The sequence below is a fragment of the Delphinapterus leucas genome, chromosome X (genome assembly GCF_059928025.1).
Source record: "Delphinapterus leucas isolate spDelLeu-1000000601 "Yukka" chromosome X, BTC_Dleu_Yukka2, whole genome shotgun sequence".
NCBI lineage: Eukaryota > Metazoa > Chordata > Mammalia > Artiodactyla > Monodontidae > Delphinapterus > Delphinapterus leucas.
The window spans coordinates 64,405,023-64,424,635 of NC_143150.1; the positions used below are offsets into that span (position 1 = coordinate 64,405,023).

The 19,613-nt window shown below is 35.4% G+C and overlaps 1 protein-coding gene across 1 annotated transcript in view; it reads left to right on the plus strand.

Moving 5' to 3' along the window:
* LOC111178266 (charged multivesicular body protein 1B2-like) overlaps positions 1–19,613 on the plus strand; it is a 30,675-nt gene that overhangs the window by 9,639 nt on the left and 1,423 nt on the right. Inside the window, 5 exon segments of the mRNA XM_089904329.1 lie at positions 6,366–6,667; positions 13,118–13,264; positions 13,648–13,716; positions 13,803–13,910; positions 17,152–17,195. Coding sequence (XP_089760455.1) covers positions 6,366–6,667; positions 13,118–13,264; positions 13,648–13,716; positions 13,803–13,910; positions 17,152–17,195 — 670 coding nt within the window.

Consider the following 19,613-nt stretch of genomic DNA (forward strand, 5'->3'; position numbering starts at 1 on the left):
CATTGTGTTTGATGCTTGCTGTGGGTTTGTCATATATGGCCTTTATTATGTTGAGGTATGTTCCCTCTATGCCCATTTTCTGGAGAATTTCTATCATGAATGGGTGTTGAATTTTGTCAAAAGCTGTTTTGCATCTATTGAGAAGATCCTATGGTTTTTGTTCCTTAATTTATCAATGTGGTGTATCACATTGTTTGATTTGTATATATTGAAGAATCCTTGCATCCCTGGGTTAAATCCCACTTGATCATGGTTTTTGATCCTTTTAATGTGCTGTTTGTTTCTGTTTGCTAGTGTTATGTTGAGGATTTTTGCATCTATGTTCATCAGTGATATTGGTCTATAATTTTCTTTTTTTGTGGTATCTTTTTCTGGTTTTGGTATCAGGGTGACGGGGGCTTTGTAGAATGAATTTGGGAGTGTTTCTCCCTCTGCAGTTTTTTGGAAGAGTTTGAGAATGATCAGTGTTAGCTCTTCTCTAAATGTTTGATAGAATTCACCTGTGAAGCCATCTGGTCCTGGACTTTTGTTTGTTGGAAGATTTTTAATTACAGTTTCAATTTTATTACTTGTGATAGGTCTGTTTATATTATCTAATTCTTCCTTGTTCAGTCTTGGAAAATTGTACCTTTCCAAGAATGTGCCTATTTCTTCATGGTTGTCCATTTTACTGGCATATAGTTGTTTGTAGTAGTCTCTTATAATCCTTTGTATTTCTGCAGTGTCAGTTGTGATTTCTCCTTTTTCATTTCTAATTTTATTGATTTGCCTCCCCTCCCTTTTTTTCTTGATCCGTCTGGCTAAGGGTTTATCAATTTTGTTTATCTTCTCAAAGAACCAGCTTTTAGTTTCATTGATCTTTGCTATTGTTTTCTTCATTATTATTTCATTTATTTCTGCTCTGTTCTTTATGATTTCTTTCCTTCTACTGTTTTTGGGTTTTCTTTGTTCTTCTTTCTCTAGTTGCTTTAAGTGTAGGGCTAGATTGTTTATTTGAGATTTTTCTTGTTTCTTGAGGTGAGATTGAATTGCTATAAACTTTCCTCCTAGAAATATTTTTACTGCATCCCATAGGTTTTGGGTCATTGTGTTTTCATTGTCAGTTTTTTCTATGAATTTTTTAAATTTCTTCTTTGATTTCTTCAGTGACCTCTTGGTTATTTAGTAGTGCACTGTTTAGCCTCCTTGTATTTGTTTTTTACAATTTTTTTCCTGTAATTGATTTCCAATCTTATAGCGTTGTGGTCAAAAAACATGCTTGATATGATTTCAATTTTCTTAAATTTTTTGAGGATTGATTTGTGACCCAAGATGTGATCTATCATGGAGAATGTTTCGTGTGCACTTGAGAAGAAAGTGTATTCTGCCACTTTGGGGTGGAATGTTCTATAAATATCAATAAGATCTATCTTGCCTATTGTGTCATTTAAAGCTTGAGTTTCCTTATTTATTTTCTGTTTGGATGATTTGTCCATTGTTAAAGTCCTCTACTGTTATTGTGTCACTGTCGATTTCTCCTTTCATGGTTGTTAGCATTTGCCTTATGTATTGAGGTGCTCCTGTGTTGGGTGCATAAACATTTATAATTGTTTTGTCTTCTTCTTGGATTGTTCCTTTGATCATTATGTACTGTCCCTCCTTATCTTTTGTAACAGTCTTTATTTTAAAGTCTATTTTATCTGATATGAGTATTGCTACTCCAGCTTTCTTTTGATTTCCATTTGCATGGAATATCTTTTTCCATCCCTTCACTTTCAGTCTGTATATGTCCCTAGGTCTGAAATGGGTCTGTTGTAGACAACATATATATGGGTCGTGTTTTTGTATCCATTCAGCCAGTCTGTGTCTTTTGGCTAGGGCATTTAATCCATTTACATTCAAGGTTATTATCGATATGTATGTTCCTATGACCACTTTCTTAATTGTTTTGGGTTTGTTTTTGTGAGTCTTTTTCTTCTCTTGTGTTTCCTGCTTCAAGAAGTTTCTTTAGCATTTGTTGTAAAGCTGGTTTGGTGGTGCTGAATTCTCTTAGCTTTTGCTTGTCTGAAACGCTTTTGACTTCTTTATTGAATCTGAATGAGATCCTTGCTGGGTAGAGTAATCTAGGTTGTAGGTTTTTCTCTTTCATCACTTTAAGTATATCCTGCCACCCCTTCTTGCCTGCAGTTTCCATTGAAAAATCAGCTGATAACCTTATGGGGATTCCTTTATATGTTATTTTTTGGTTTTCCCTTGCTGCTTTTAATATTTTTTTCTTTGAATTTAATTTTTGTTAATATGATTAATATGCATCTTGGTGTGTTTTTCCTTGGGTTCATCCTGTATGGGACTCTCTGTGCTTCCTGGACTTGGGTGACTATTTCCTTTCCCATGTTAGGAACGTTTTCAACTATAATCTCCTCAAATATTTTCTCAGACCTTTTCTTTTTCTCTTTGTCTTCTGGGACCCCTATAATTCAAATGTTGTTGTGTTTAGTGTTGTCCCAGAGGTGTCTGAGCTTGTTCTGAATTCTTTTCATTCCTTTTTCTTTATTCTGCTCCTCAGCAGTTATTTCTACCATTTTGTCTTCCAGCTCACTTATTCATCCTTCTGCCTCAGTTATTCTGTTATTGATTCCTTCTAGTGTATTTTTCATTTCAGTTATTGTGGTGTTCATCTATGTTTGTTCTTTAGTTCTTCTAGATCTTTGTTAAACATTTCTTGTATTTTCTCAATCTGTACTTCCATTCTGTTACTGAGATTCTGGATGATTTTTACTATCATTACTCTGAATTCTTTTTCAGGTAGATTGCCCATTTCCTCTTCATTTATTTGGTCTTGTAGATTTTTACCTTGCTCCTTCATCTGTGGCATATTTTTTGCCATCTTATTTTTTTTTAAGTGAAATTGTGCTGCTGTTTTACTGGTTGTTTGGCCTGAGGCTCCCAACACTGGAGTTTGTAGGCTACTGGGTAGACCTGAGATGGGTCTTGGTGCTGAGATGGGGAGCTCTGTGTGACCTCACTCCTATGAATATTCCCTGGGGTCTGAGGTTCTCTGTTAGTCCAGTGGTTCAGACTTGGAGCTCCCACCGCAGTAGCTTCTGCCTAACCCCAGGCTTGCGAACCAAGATCCTGCAAACTGGTTCACTCTGGGGTTCCTCCTGTCTCCTTGGGCATTAGAATACACCACCAGTGGCCGGCAGGCTCCCTAGTTGTTGGGGGAGCTAACTCCACATCCTCCCACACCACCATCTTGACTCTGCCTCTCTGGATTGATTTTTATATGTTCTGCTTGCGATTGTTTTTTTGTTTGATTTTTTGTTTATTTGTGTTTCTTGAGTCTAAAGATTTTATTCTCATCAGTTATGGAAGACTCTCAAGTATTATCTCTGAATGTAACATTTTGCACATTGTCTTTATTATATCTTTGTGGTATTGCAGATATTAGACCTTTTTATTCTGTTTTCTTTATTTCTTGTCCTCTCTTTCATATTAACCTTATTTTTACACTCTAATCTTAATTCAGATCTATAGTCAGTTTGCTAATTTTTTTTTTTTTTTGCTGTACGTGGGCCTCTCCAGTTTGCTATTTTTCTCCTCAGCTTTGTCTAATTTTCTTTTATCTAGTTTGCTCCACCCCCAGCTGTGAGCCAAGGCCCGTAATGACAGTTAACCTTGTCATCTCATCTTCCTTTGCCAGCTGATAAGACTTCTTTCTATGACACCCTTATGCTAATGTTATAGCCTTCAAGGTTCTAGGTTTATTCAGAAAATTCAGTTCCAGCGTCTCATCTCATGAGCTCCATAGGGGGCTTTGTCTTCAGGGGCTTCAGTGCTTACCTACTACTAATATTTACTTCTTCCTCCTTGTTTCTGTCTCCTGAGGATTTTCCTTCCATTTTTACAATCTAAGCTCTGTATTTAAAAGGGCATTTGTTGTAGTTTATCCAGTATTTCAAGGTGTTATTATAAATGTGTAGGCCTCCATATTAATGGAAGTGGTTCATGTCTTTTTAGGATGAAGGGGGAAAAGCTTTATGGTATTAAATGGACTTTAGTAATGGATCTCCTATTAATATTTTTGGCTAATATTTTATATCATGATCATTCTTAACCATTAATATTAAATTAGAGTTGGCTATAGTAGGTAGTCAGTCCTCAGTATCTGCAGTTTGTAGTAAATTTCAGGTTTAAGGGAAACTGAAATCATTCTTTAAAAACAACAATGAATATATATATGAATTCATCTAAAATAGTTGGCTTCTTAATTCAGCTTTTAACAATAGTGACTTTTTCTACAGAGACAGCAATTCTATTTGGGAGATGATTTGAAAAATAAAAAAATCATTACCTTTTTCTTTATTTCCATCTATCTCAGTGATTCAGGTTCTCTGCAGGGTTCGATTTTGCCCCCCTCCCCAGGTAGCATTTGACAATGTCTGGAGAAATTTTTGGTTATTGTAATTCGTAAAACAGAGGGGTTGCTAGTGTCATCTAGTGGATAAAGCCAGGAATGCTTATAAACTTCGTAGAATACATAAGACATCCCCCACAACAAAGTATTATCTAGCCCAAAATATCAGTAGTGCTTAGGTTAAAAAACCCTGTTTATAAAAGGAGCTATAATTTTCTCAGTTACCTAGCTGAAATTGATAAATCTTACTTAAAAATGTAATGTATATGATACATTAAAATTACCCAGAAATTCATACACATATACTTATTTTCTTAACAATTCTAGTTATATCTGTTGTTGATGAAAAATACTCATGGTAGCAAGTCTTCCCTCTCATTATCCATAAATATAAGGTGTTAAATTAAAACCATGAAGCCTTTGAGAGATGAACAAGGTTAATTTATGGTTTAGCTTTGGTAAATAATCGAATAATGCTTATTTTCTGATAGTGATATAATCAAACTAACAGCTCTTTAAACTATATAGTGTATGTGTGCCTTTCAAAAAAATGAACCCTGCATCCTTTATAAATGTCCCAAAGAAATATAGAATCAGGGTTTAAAAAAATAGATTTTACCTTTTTCTAAAGGGCAGAAAACACATAGAATCATTCTTAATAGTGATTTAATCATGATATAAAGCAGTTGGTTTTGAAATAATCCACATTGCTTTGTCAGATTCATGTGCATTACTTCATATTTGTTTTTGCTTGTGTCATGAAAATGAAAGATTTGTGGTATTGCTTATTTGGGTTTTATTTCCATTATATTTTTGTCGTTTTTAATTAAAAATGTTTAATCTTAAAATAGTTTTAGACTTAAAGAGAAATTGCAGAAATGTACAGAGATTTCTTTTATTCCCTTTACCAAGCTTCTCCTAATGTTAACACCTTACATAAACATAATCATAAACCAAAGGAAATCCACATCACTACAATATTAACTAAACTACAGATCTTATTTGGATTTCACCAGTTTTTCCCCTAATGTCCTTTTTCTGTTTCAGAATCCAATCACGCATTGCATTTAGTTGGCATGGCTCCTTCGTCTTCTCCATTCTATAACAGTTCTTCAGTCTTTCTTTGCTTTACATGAACTTGACGCTTGACAAGAACACTGGTCAGTTATATCTTACATAGAATGTCTCTCTCAGTACAGGATTCCCTGACGGTTTCTCTGGAGTAAATTGAGGTTATGTTTTTGACAACACCACCATATAAGTATGCTGTACTCGTCCCAGTTCATCATTTCAGAAGGTAAATGGTGTTGAAATGTTTTATTACTGGTGATATCATCCTCGGTAAGGTGGTATCTGCCAGGTTTCTCTACTATAAAGTTGCTCTTTTTCCCTTTGTAATTAATCTTTCTTGCCATTACTTTAATTTTTAAAATTTTTATTTTATATTGGAGTATGGTTGATTTACAATGTTGTGTTAGTTTCAGGTATACAGCCAAGTGATTTAGTTAAACATATACATATATTATTTTTCAGATTCTTTTCCCATATAGGTTATTACAGAGTATTGAGTAGATTTCCCTGTGCTATACAGTAGGTCCTTGTTGATTATCTGTTTTATATATAGTAGTGTGTATGTTAATCCCAAACTCCTAATTTATCCCTCCCCCCACCTTTCCCCTTGATAACCATCAGTTTGTTTTAATAGAAATAATTAAGTTTCTTAAAATTATTAAGTTTTATTTATTTCTTTTTCTTACTTATTTTCTTCTAAAATTATTTCTTAAAATAATTAACTTAATTTTAACAGAAAACAAATGTGGAAGAGATAAAAATTGTTCTGTTTCCTCAAATACTTTGTGAATATTTGGTGTAAATAGCATAATCTTATAAGTTTTCTAATTTTAACATCTTGTTTTCAGTTAGGTTGGGAAATGACTTTTTTTTTTTAAACCTTAACATATAATTTCAGAACACCTATTTAACTTGAAGTTTGCTGCAAAGGAACTTAATAGGAATGCCAAGAAATGTGATAAAGAAGAAAATGCTGAAAAGGCCAAGATTAAAAAGGTAAGTAATTTTATTTTTTTTTGTGGTATGCGGACCTCTCACTGTTGTGGCCTCTCCCGTTGCAGAGCACAGGCTCCAGATACGCGGGCTCAGTGGCCATGGCTCCTGGGCCCCATGTGGGATCTTCCGGACCGGGGCACGAACCCGTGTCCCCTGCATCGGCAGGCGGACTCTCAACCACTGCGCCACCAGGGAAGCCCCAAGGTAAGTAATTTTTAATCTTTTTACTTTTTTTTAAACTCATGAAATGAGCACAGTTATATGATGGAAGAGTGGTTGTTTTAGTTTATTTTACATTGAAGAAGGATGACTGGCTTTAGCATTTTAAGCCAAATATCTATTAAGTAAATTATTTATTATTTGACATAATTAATAATGGCTTTTTGTTTATTTCTACTTATGTGTGCAAGTATGGCTCATAACACAGAGTATAACTGTACTGTTACCTAACTGTTCTATTGCCTAGATCTAATGACTGTCCTTCGGTTTGTAGCCAGAACCACTGTTACTGAGAAGTATAAAGCCTGTATGTCAGAATAATATTTCACATTTTTTGGCTCATTTGAATTTCTTTAGTCTCTAAAGTTTTGTGGGTTTTTTTGTTTTTTTTGTTTTGTTTTTTTTTTGCGGTACGTGGGCCTCTCACTGTTGCGGCCTCTCCCGTTGTGGAGCACAGGCTCCGGACGCGCAGGCTCAGCGGCCATGGCTCACGGGCCCAGCCGCTCTGCAGCATGTGGGATCTTGCCAGACCAGGGCACGAACCTGTGTCCCCTGCATCGGCAGGTGGACTCTCAACCACTGCGCCACCAGGGAAGCCCAAGTTTTTTATTTTTTTAACATCTTTATTGGAGTATAATTGCTTTACAATCATGTGTCAGTTTCTGCTGTATAATAAAGTGAATCAGCTATGTGTATACATATATCCCCATATCCTCTCCCTCTTGTGTCTCCTTCCCACCCTCCCTATCCCACCCCTCTAGGTGGTCACAGAACACCCAGCTGATCTCCCTGTGCTATGCGGCTGCTTCCCACTAGCTGTTTTACATTTGATGGTGTATATATGTCAGTGCTACTCTCTCACTTCGTTGCAGCTTACCCTTCCCCTTCCCATGTCCTCAAGTCCATTCTCTACATCTGCGTCTTTATTCTTGTCCTGCCCCTAGGTTCATTAGAACCATTTTTTTTAAAGATTTCATACATATATGTGTTAGCATACGGTATTTGATTTTCTCTTTCTGACTGACTTCATTCTGTATGACAGACTCTAGGTCCATCCCCCTCACTACAAATAACTCAATTTCATTTCTTTTTATGGCTGAGTAATATTCCATTGAATATAAGTTTTGTATATACATAGTACATAGAATTAATGTATATTGTGACTTGTGCATTGTGTATTTTCTAGGATTCACAGGACTCAGCATATAGTTGGACTCATGGCTATGACATATTACACTAAAGGATACAAAGGGAAAACACATGGGGTGATGTCTGGAGGAATCCAGGCTTAAGCTTCCAAGAGTTCTCAGTGGAAACACACAGGACAAGCTTAATTCCTGCAGCAACAAATTGTGACAACATATGTTAAATGTTGTCTACCAAGTAAGTTCTCCTGTGACTAGGAGTCCAAGGCTTTTATTGGTAGTCACGCAGGGATCCTCTGCCTAGCACACACCAAAATTCCAGTCTCCCAGAAGGAAATCCATTGTTTGGCATAAACCACATTGTTTATATAAAGAGTTTAGGCACAGTGAGCCATTCTTAACTGTTCTGGGAAAGATGGAAACCTTCCCCAAATCCAAGTTCCTAGATGCTAGTTACACACCAAACTTGCAAACAGACGTTTCGAAGGACAGCAGACTCAGGCTTGCTGTGTTAACTCTTTTCTGCACACGTGTATTTTTATATCTATTTTTAATATTTTATTAACTTACTCTGATCTTTGGTAATAGCGTATATCCTACCCGTAAATTGAGTCACTTTGGGTATTTTATGCTCTTAATAGAGAAAACTTTATGGGAAGAAAACTTTCAGAAAAGGAGAAAGAAATAGTTAGGCTGAGTTAGAAGAAAAAATACTTAAAATTGATGTATTAGCATCATCCTTTTCTAAAAGTATAAGCCCAACTATTTCAAGGAAAGAGAAAGCATAAAAAAGATTTTGGTCTTACATTTTTGTATATTGAGGGAATTAGAAATAATCTAAAAATAATTTTTGAATTTTCAAATCTCAGGCAAGCACAGCAGTATTAAAACATGCATATTCCCAACAAACAAAGTCCAGGCCCAGATAGTTTTACCGGTGAATTATACCAGACATTTAAAGAATTAAAGTACACCTTTGAACAACACAGGTTTGAACTTCACAGGTCCACTTGTGCACATATTTTTTTCAACCAAGATGTACTATAGTACTACACTATTTATGGTCGGTTGAATCCACAGATGCAGAACTGTAGATACAGAAGGCCAACTGTAAAGTTATACATGGATTTTTGACTGAGTGGGGTTTGGCACCCCTAGCCCCGTGTTGTTCAAGGGTCAACTGTAATACCAATCAACCTCAGACTCACTCATCCAAAAAATTAAAGAGGAGGGGACACATCCAAACTCACTCTATGAGGCCAGCATTACCCTGATACCAAAACCAAACAAGGAAACTACAAGAAAAGAACACTATAGGCCAATAGCCCTGATGAACATAGATGTAAAAATCCTCAACAAAATAGTAGCAAACCAAATTCAACAATGCATTAAAAGGGTCATACACCATGATTAAATGGAATTTATTCCAGGGATGTGGGGATGGTTCACCATCCACAAGTCAATCAGGGTGATATACCACATTAACAAAATGAAGGATAAAAATCATATAATCATCTCAATAGATGCAGAAAAGGCATGTGACAAAATTCAACATTCATTCATGATAACAGCTCTCAACAAAGTGGATGTAGGGGGAATGTACCTCACCATAATGAAAGCCATAGATGACAAGCCCACAGTTAGCATCATACCCAAGGAAAAAAAGCTAAAAGGTTTTCCTCTAAGATGAAGATAAGGATGCCGACTTTTACCACTTCTGTTCCACATACTGCTGGAAGTCCTAGCCAGAGCAATTAGGCAAGAAAAAGAAATAAAAGACATCCAAATCAGAAAGGAAGAAGTAAAACTGTCTCTATTAGCAGATAACATGTATTACATATAAAAAACCCATGGCATTATATATAGAAGAATCCACCAAAAAAAAATTAGAATAGATGCAATAAAGTTGCAGGATACAAAATCAATATACAAAAATCAGTTGTGTTTCTATAACTAATAATGAACTATCAGAGAAGTTAAGAAAACAATCTTATTTACAATTTCATTAAAAATAAAATACCTAGGGAAACTTAACCAAGGACCTGAAAGACTACACTGAAAACTATAAGACATTGATGAAAGAAATTGAAGAAGATGCAAATAAATGGAAAGATATTCCATTCTCATGGGTTGGAACAATTAATATTGTTAGAATGTCCATACTGCTCAAAGCAATCTACAAATTCAGTTCAATCCCTATGAAGATGCCAATGGCAGTTTTCATAGAAATAGAACAAACAGTCCTAAAATTTATATGGAACCACAAAAGACTCTGAATATCCAAGGCCATCTTGAGAAAGAACAAGGCTCAAACATCATGCTTCCTGATTTCAAACTATATTACCAAGCTGTGGTAAATGAGACAGCATGATATTGACATAAAAACAGACACGTAGATCAATGAAACAGAATAGAGAAATCAGAAATAAACCCACACATTTATGGTAATTTATTTGCAACAAGGGACCCAAGAATATACAATGGGGAAAGGACAGTCTCTTCAGTAAATAGTGTTGGGAAAGCTGGACAGCCACATGCAAAAGAATAAAACTGGACCACTGTCTTACAACATATACAGCAGTTATCTCAAAATGGATTAAAGACTTGAACTTTAAACGTGAAGTCATAAAACTCTAGAAGAAAACGTAGATGGTAAACTCCTTGATACTGGTCTTGGCAGTGATTTTTTGGAATCGACACCAAAAGCAGAGGCAACAAAAGCAAAAATAAAGAAGTGGGACTTCATCAAACAAAAAAGCTTCTGCGCAGCAAAGGAAGCCATGAAAAAATTTAAAAGGCAACTAACTCTATCCTAAGTTAAAAGTGGGAGAAAATATTTGAAAACCATACAGCTGATAAGGCGTTTACATCTGAAATATGTAAAGAATTTATACAAGTCAAAAGCAAAATACCAAACAATCTGATTTAAAAATGTGTAGAGGATCTGAATATACATTTTTCATAAAAAGACATACCAATTTGCCAACAGGTACATGAAAATGTTCTCAATATCACGCATCATCAGGGAAATGCAAATCAAAGCACAATAAGACATCACTTCACACCTGTTATCAAATGACTGTCATCAAAAAGACAAAAAGTGGCTTCCCTGGTGGCGCAGTGGTTGAGAGTCCGCCTGCCAATGCAGGGGACACGGGTTCATGCCCCGGTCCAGGAAGATCCCACATGCCACAGAGCGGCTAGGCCTGTGAGCCATGGCTGCTGGGCCTGCGCGTCCGGAGCCTGTGCTCTGCAATGGGAGAGGCCACAACAGTGAGAGGCCTGCGTACCACACACACACACATACACACACACACACACACACACACACACACAAAAGACAAAAAGCAAAAAGTGTTGGAGAGGTTGTGGAGCAAAGGGAACCCTTGTGCACTATTGGTGGGAATATAAATTGGTGCAGCCACTATGGAAAACAGTATGGATGTTCCTTGAAAAGTGAAAATTAGAACCTACCATATGGTCCAGCAATTCCACTTCTGGGTATTTATCTGAAGGAAACAAAAACACTAACTCAGAAAGATATATACACCCCCATGTTCATTGCAGCATTATTTACAATAGCCAAGACATGCGGGGCTTCCCTGGTGGTGCAGTGCTTAAGAATCCACCGGCCAATGCAGGGGGCACGGATTCAAGCCCTGGTCCAGGAAGGATCCCACATGCTACAGAGCAACTATGCCAATGTGCCACAAGTACCGAGCCTGTGCTGTAGAACCCGTGAGCCACAACTACTGAGCCCACATGCCACAACTGCTGAAGCCTGCGCACCTAGAGCCCGTGCTCTGCAACAAGACAAGCCACCGCAATGAGGAGCCTGCACACCGTGATGAAGACCCAATGCAGCCAAAAATAAATAAATTAATTTTTTAAGAAAGACATGAAAACAACCTAAGTGTCCATCAATGGATGAATGGAAAAAGAAAATTTGGAATATATATATATATATATATATATATATATATATATACACACACATATATATATATATAAAGTCGAATATTATTCACCCATAAACAAGGAAATCCTGCCATTTGCAACAACATGGATGGACCTTGAGCATATTATGCTAAGTGAAATAAGTCAGAGAGAGAAAGGCAGATGCCATGTGATCTAACTTATGTGGAATCTTAAAAAAAATACTCATGGATAAAGAGAATAGATATGTGGTTGCCAGAGGAAGGAGGTGGGGGGTGGGTGTGTGTGAAATGGGTGAAGATGGCTGAAAGGTACAAACTATCAGTTATAAGTCCTGGGAATATAATGTACAGCGTGGTGACTACAGTTAATAATACTTTATTATATATTTGAAAGTTGCTAAGAGATCTTAAAAGTTCTCATCACAAGAAAAAAAATTGTAGCTATATGTAGTTATGGATGTTAACTAGGAAAAAAACTTGGAAAGTGTTTGAGGTTGCATATACTAATGTATTTATCACATTGGTGTTTATATTATTGAAGAATTGGAAGCAAACTAAATACCCAGCAAGCAGGGATCTTAACTGTTCCATGTGCTCTAATTTCAGTCACTTATGTACACTATCGATTTTGCTATACTGGGGTACCATCTGAGCTATTTAACATTTTTCTTTAAATTGACTTTTAACTTCATACCTGGCCATAGCTATTACAGTATAGCAGAAAGCATGGATCTGTGCTAGTCATATCCATTTCATATATACATTTAAATAAATGCATGATTAAAATGAAGATACTTATGTCTGTGTAACATCTAAAATAATTTTATGTACTATCAGTAGTGTTTTTACCACACACGAGGAAAGCCCTGATTAATGGTACATGCATACAACACAACCTTTTTTTTTTCTTTCAACACAGTCTTTAGAGTGATGATGTAGTTATATATTTATTGACTTAAAAAATTTTAATTAGGTGAGAAAACAGTATGCTCTGATGCATATACTCTTGTAATTTATATTGTAATATTTCAATAAATAGGTTTATGTACTTGGAATACTTTATACTGAAATATTAATAGTGGTAATGGCTGAGTGATTATGGGAAAAATTTTAAACTCTATATTCTAATTTCTTAAAATGTTAATGAGTATATATCTTTTAGTCATAAATAAAAAATTAAAGGACTATAAATTCTCCTTTTATTTCCTAAAAATACTAATTGTAAAAGCTCTTGAATATTAAAAATATGTTAGTTGGGCATTGTTTTCCTCTTTCTAAAATATCTACTTTTGCTCCCTATATTTACTTTTGGTGTTTGTCTTCACTGTTTACTTTTGCTGTGTTTAAAACAGGCCATTCAGAAAGGCAATACAGAAGTTGCAAGAATACATGCTGAAAATGCAATCCGCCAGAAGAATCAAACAATTAATTTCTTGAGAATGAGTGCTAGGGTTGATGCTGTGGCAGCCAGAGTTCAAACTGCAGTTACAATGGGCAAGGTAAGCCTTAATATCTGTAAATAATAGGAACTCTTGATTTAAGTTATTGGAGGTATTAAGAATTGTCAGAAATCTAAATCTACTGCAAAGTGTTACAAAGGTACTCGCCTTCCTGGGCAGGAGAAAGATAGTCAAAATGCTTACTGAGGAAACCGATTTTGGCAGTGGCTTTTCAGCTAAGGTCTAATTAGTTGTCTTCCAATGAATAGTCAAAGATAAAAGATAGTCGATGCCTAGACCAGAAATACATAGTGTACTTTTACTGTTAAGGAAACGATAGATAAATTTTATAAGATGATCTACAAGTAATATAAGAAACTACATAAATTTTGAGGTTGTTTATATTATAGGATTCTCAGTCTTTTTTTTTATACTCCCAATAGGTAACCAAGTCCATGGCAGATGTAGTTAAGTCTATGGATGCTACATTGAGGAGTATGAACCTTGAAAAGGTAAAAAAGATAAATAAATATATTGATGTTCAGATAATATCTTTTCAGAGTAAGTTTTTTTCTTATGACCATATTTCTTTTTGCAGATTTCTGCCCTGATGGACAAATTTGAACAGCAGTTTGAAACACTGGATGTTCAAGCGCAACAAATGGAAGACACAATGAGTAGTACTACAACCCTAACAACACCACAAGTAAGAATAGTTTCTCTACTTACACTAACTTTTAAAAATTACCCAAGTTCAAAATATAATGGCTTTCTGAACCTAAATCATCTCTAGAATGTGAAGTAAACATGGTGTATCCCCAAAATGCAAGTAGGAAGTTATGCTCTGACCCTGGATTCCTAAGGACATGTTAGAAGATGACATTTCCTATCTTGTTTTGAAGTTCTAAGAATTATTATAGGTCACATGTCTAGAGAGTATGGAACTTGGTTCTGCCCTGCTGCCAGTGGTCCTTATTGATAAAAGCATTGAACTAGGGACTCACTGAGGCCAGTGGGTATTAGGTATTATCCTAACCCCAGTTAAGTCATCTCATTGCAGATATTCTGCTTCCTGCCTACTCTTTAGGTATGTTATTAGGCATAGATCACAGATGAACAAATAGTAAATTATAAGATGAATTATTTTTCAGAAAACTAGGATGTTTTCTAGGATGTTGTTACATCTGCAGCTTAGAGATGTGCTACAGAGAAAATTAAATTTGAAACTAGTTTGGATGTCATGTGAGCCAGAAATAAAGATTTTGTGAAACTTGAATATTAAAATAGAAGATTTATATCATTACCAATCTTCTTTTTGATCCCAGCACCTATCACATAGTTCATCAAATAAAAAACTTGTTATCACTACATAAGATGATAATATGGATAATTTACAAAACAGGTTAGGAGAAAAATCAATAGCCATCCATCAGAATTTTACTGAAGGTGATGCCTTTCACTAAGAGGTAAATAATAAGAGAACAAGCTTATATTCGTGTTTTAGAGTTAAGAAGAAAGTATTCATGTATATGTCTTATAGAGAGCATATATATAGTCATTACGTTTATACCTCCTCCAGAGCCTTGCTTCCCCAAAGTGTGGTGCAAAAATCAGGAACATCTGTATCATCTGGGAGCTTATTAGCAATGCAGAAATTCAGACCCTATCCACAGATACATTGAATTGGAATCATTTTAATAAGATTTACAGGTGATATTTATGCCCTGATTTTGAGAAGCACTGTCCTAGAGTTTCTGATTCTTATTCAGGCACCTTAGGTGATTTTATGGTCAAGATTAGGAAAACACAAGGGGACTGGAAAAATGACTTGAAGTCAGGACACTTGGATTTCTAATCCCTACTCTGTCACTAATTAAGTTTGGGACCTTAAGATACTCACTACCTTGGGCCTCAGTATTCATAGCTGTAAAATGTAGGGTTGGATTTGATGATATCTAAATGCCTTTTAGCTCTGAAAAATCTTGAGATTCATTCACCTAACATTTGCTAAGCACCTTCTCCTGTTTCAGGTATTGTGCTAGGTGCTGGGGATATTCAAGTATATACAAAACATTTTTCATAAAGAGTCAACCAAAATTTACAACAGAAATGGGCATGCTTAGATGCCCAAATTCTCATACCTTGCTAATGAGTAATTAGAATTTAAATTAGCATATTCACTTTGGAAAAGCAATGCGGTAATATCTACAGTCCATTCTTAACATAGCAGCCAGAGCAATCCTGATAAAACAAGTCAGATCATGTCATTCTTCTGCTCAGAACCCTTCAGTGGCTCTGCATGTCTCTCAAAATAAAAGCCAAATTCTTTATGGTGGCCTATAGTGCCCTCTAGGATCTGCCTCATCCTGCTTCTCTGACCTTATCTCCTATTATTGCTCATCACTCTACTAAGATATTGGCTTCCTTGTTATTTCTCAAACACACCATGTACATTTCTTCCTCAAAGCCATTCACTTGCAGGTTCCTCTGCCTGAATCTTCTTCATCTGTCTTGCACTCATCCTCATTGCCCACTCCCCCACCTCCTTCAGTTCTTTGTTCAAATGTCATTTTCTCAGTGAGGTCTTTTAAGATCATCCTACTTAGAAGTACACCAGTGGCACATCCACTGAGTGCTGTACTCCCTATCTACCATCCCTGCTTTATTTTTCTGCATTGTACATATCACCTTCTAATAAACCACATAATTTAAAAAGTTTTTATTTGCCCCTCCCTTTCATGTGCACACACTAGAATGTAAGCTTAATGAAGGCAGGGATATTTTTAATTATTTTTGTTTACTGATGTATCCCTAACACTTAAAATGATATCTGGCATAAAGTAGGTGCTCAGTTAATATTTGTTGAATAAATCAGAGTATATGAAAATGCATGTGACCTATAACCTAGTACTTCTATTTTTAAATTTATACACAAAAGACCTACATGTGTATAAACATACTTCTACATAAGAATGTTCATTGCACTATTGTCTATAATCAGGAGAAATTAGGGGAAAATGTCTAAATGTCCAGAAATAAAATGGATAAATACAGTTGAGAGTATTTTATATTACAGTACTATACAGGAGTGAAAGTTAATGAACTAGAGCTCTAGATCTCAATATAATTAGATCTTATAAGGTTGAATTAAAAAAAACAAGTTGCAGAATAGTATACTTAGTATAATGCCATTTAAGTAAATTTTAAGAACACAAATAATGGTATTTTAGATATGAAGTAAAAACAACACAATCTAAATGCACAGAAGTATTTGATCTATTATTTTCTGAACTTCTTTATATTTTGCAGGTGAATGAAAGACAAGAGAGACTAAGGCCCAACAACATTATTAGAGGTTTGCTTAAAATTTGGCACCTTGTGGTAGAGCTGTAACTATGTCTTAGAGCTCCTACCTGTATGTTCAAAATATTTTAAATAAGTTAAAAACAAGTTTTTTTTAATTAATTGGACTCTATTCCCTGAGAACTCCTGTACTGTTGTAAATATCTAAATACTTATATTTTATTCATCTCTAGATACTTTAAAAAGTAATCCTTAAAAAAAAAAAGTAATCCTTAATATCAAATTTGCATCAACTAGCAGAAAGGACAGTTATGATTAATCTAAAATTTAAGTCTGTTACATTTTAAATACGAGCAAAGTTGGTTCACTCCATTAGAGAGCTACATTACTCAGATTCAAATTATATGTGAATATCACTGTGAATATTTTTCACATAACCTCATAGTTTAAGGCTTTATAATTTAACATTCATAAATAAATCATTTTATGAGATAATTCAGCTCCCTCTGGTGGTAAAAATTTTTTTAAAAACTTTCTTTTAAAAACTGTAGATCAGTTCCCCCTTTTTAAAGCTAGGTCAGAAACAAAAACTACCCAAAAAGCAAATACCATTCAAATACAAATTCTTATTTTTTTTATTCTAGAACCAGGTGGATATGCTGCTTCAAGAAATGGCAGATGAAGCTGGGTAAGAAATTATTCAGATGCTTTTGAAATAATCTTGATTTAATATCTACAAGTCCTACAATTATGTAATGTGGATAAAAATATCACCAATGGTCAGAGTTAGGTTTTTGACCCTAGAATTTAGTGCTTCAAGGACCTTTAGAACATCCAGCTCTTTGTCATGCTCATAAAAATATGACTTTGTTCCAATCATCTTAGTATTTTCTTAAAAATCTCTGGAGATAGATTCGGTTAGTGTGTGATAAGAAATGAAGGAAGGTGACTGAGGGAGGCAGGAGTGTTTAAAAAGTTTCCTCTGTACCGTCTGTGTTCAGCATATCTCAAATGTTTAATTGTTTTTAATAGGATCTTCCAAAAGAATTCTACTATGATCAGGCCATTAAGTCTTAAGCCAAGTTTGAGTCCTGCAAACTGAGCAATATGTGCAAAACATCCAAGGAGTTCAAAAGATGGCAGCATTTCATTGTTGTACATGGTTATTTGTTGTTTAAAAAAGTAAATAATTAACACCCTTTCTGGCCCAGCTATTAGAAATAGGGTATCTGTTAGGCTATTTATTTTAGGCTCTTCATGTTTGAGGGGAATGACTTGACTGTAATATTATCAGTGCTACAGAAGTCATGTTATATCAGTATTCTCTGGTATTTTACTCAGTTCAAGAGAACATTATAGTAAAGAATTTAAAATATTTTTTCAAAGATAAAGATTAAAACTGGGTGATACTAAAGTTTTATGCTTTATCTTCAAATGTAGAGTAATAGGTTGAAATAAGGTTCTTAAAGACACCTGGAAAATAGAGTTGATTAATATTATTCTAGTGTTGAAACTAATGCTTAATTAGAAAGAACTTAATTAGTTACCAGCTCTTTAGTTCACTGTTGTATCTCTCATTAGTGGGTTAAAACCTAGGTTAATAAAAAAACAGGTTTGCAATATTTGAGAACAGGGCCAGAGGGTAGGTGGTACACTATTTTGCTTTGTTAGTATCTAATATAGCCCATATCCAACAAGGAGTTAGTAAGAAGGATGATTTTTAAGTATTATAGGAGAGACTAAGGCATGTGTAAAAAGACTCCATTTTATTAATATGAGGCTAAGAACTTGTTTCTCTTTGTACCAAAGACGAAATAAGAAGATTGGGCTTGAAAATAGAGCAAGGGAGGTCTTTCAAAACGAATATTGCCGTATCACAGCCTTACTGACTCTCAGTGGAAATCAAGTTCAGTAGACAACTTTTTTATAAAATTTAGAATAGGATTTCTCAAACTTGACACTGTTGACATTTTGGGCTAATAATCCTAGGGGCTGTCCTATGTATGTAGGATGTTTAGTAGTGTCCCTGGCATCTACCCACAAGTAATATCACCCCTCCCCCCCAGGCGTGACAGCCAAAAATGCCTCCATACAATGACAAATGTTCCTTGAGTGTAGGGAGCCAAAATCGAGTGATTACTTCTGTCAATAATGGGTGGTGACTGGAGCAGTAGAAATAGGTAGAACCATTGATGTCGAAATACCCATCCTTATAGATGTTTAAGTATAGCAAAATTTTAGTATACTATATCTTTACCTTTTAAATAACAATCTGTCTCTAGAATCTCCTAATGACGAAGTTACTGTATTCACTGTAGTGTTTTCAAACTGGAGTTGGCATACACTCGTCTAGAGACAGGCAGAAAGAGTAGTTTGTATCCTCAGGAGTATTTATAATGGAGATTAAAATCGTGGCCTTGGAAGGAGACAAACCTGGATTTGAATCCTATCTGTCACTAGAGTGATCTTGGGCAAGTGTACTTAACTTTTCTAAACTTCAGTTATATGGGTAGATGCAAGTAATGATTTCTAGCAAGGGTAGCTCAGGATCTAAACACTGAACTTGTAGTTAGCTCAAATGTTAGATGTGGATATTGATCCTGAGGCTACATATGTCTAGCCTGTTTTATCTTTTTTTGGCACATTAATTTTCTTTACAGTAGAAGACATATAGTAATCTCCAGTAAATTCAGTACATTGGATAACCATTGTTTTGGTCTTTCTTTTTGTTCAGATGACCAGATCATTATCCTATATTTTATTCACTTTTCTATCATAAGATTATCATACACATGGGTTGCCACTAGGGCTCATCAAAAACTCTTTAAAATTAGTAATTCATTTATCCTAAGATGGACATTCAGAATATGTATTATTATTTTTTTTTTTTTGCTGTACGCGGGCCTCTCACTGTTGTGGCCTCTCCTGTTGCGGAGTACAGGCTCTGGACGCACAGGCTCAGCGGCCATGGCTCATGGGCCCAGCCGCTCTGTGGCATGTGGGATCTTCCCGGACCGGGACACGAACCCGTGCCCCCTGCATCAGCAGGCAGACTCTCAACCACTGCACCACCAGGGAAGCCCAGAATTTGTATTTTTGAATTAAT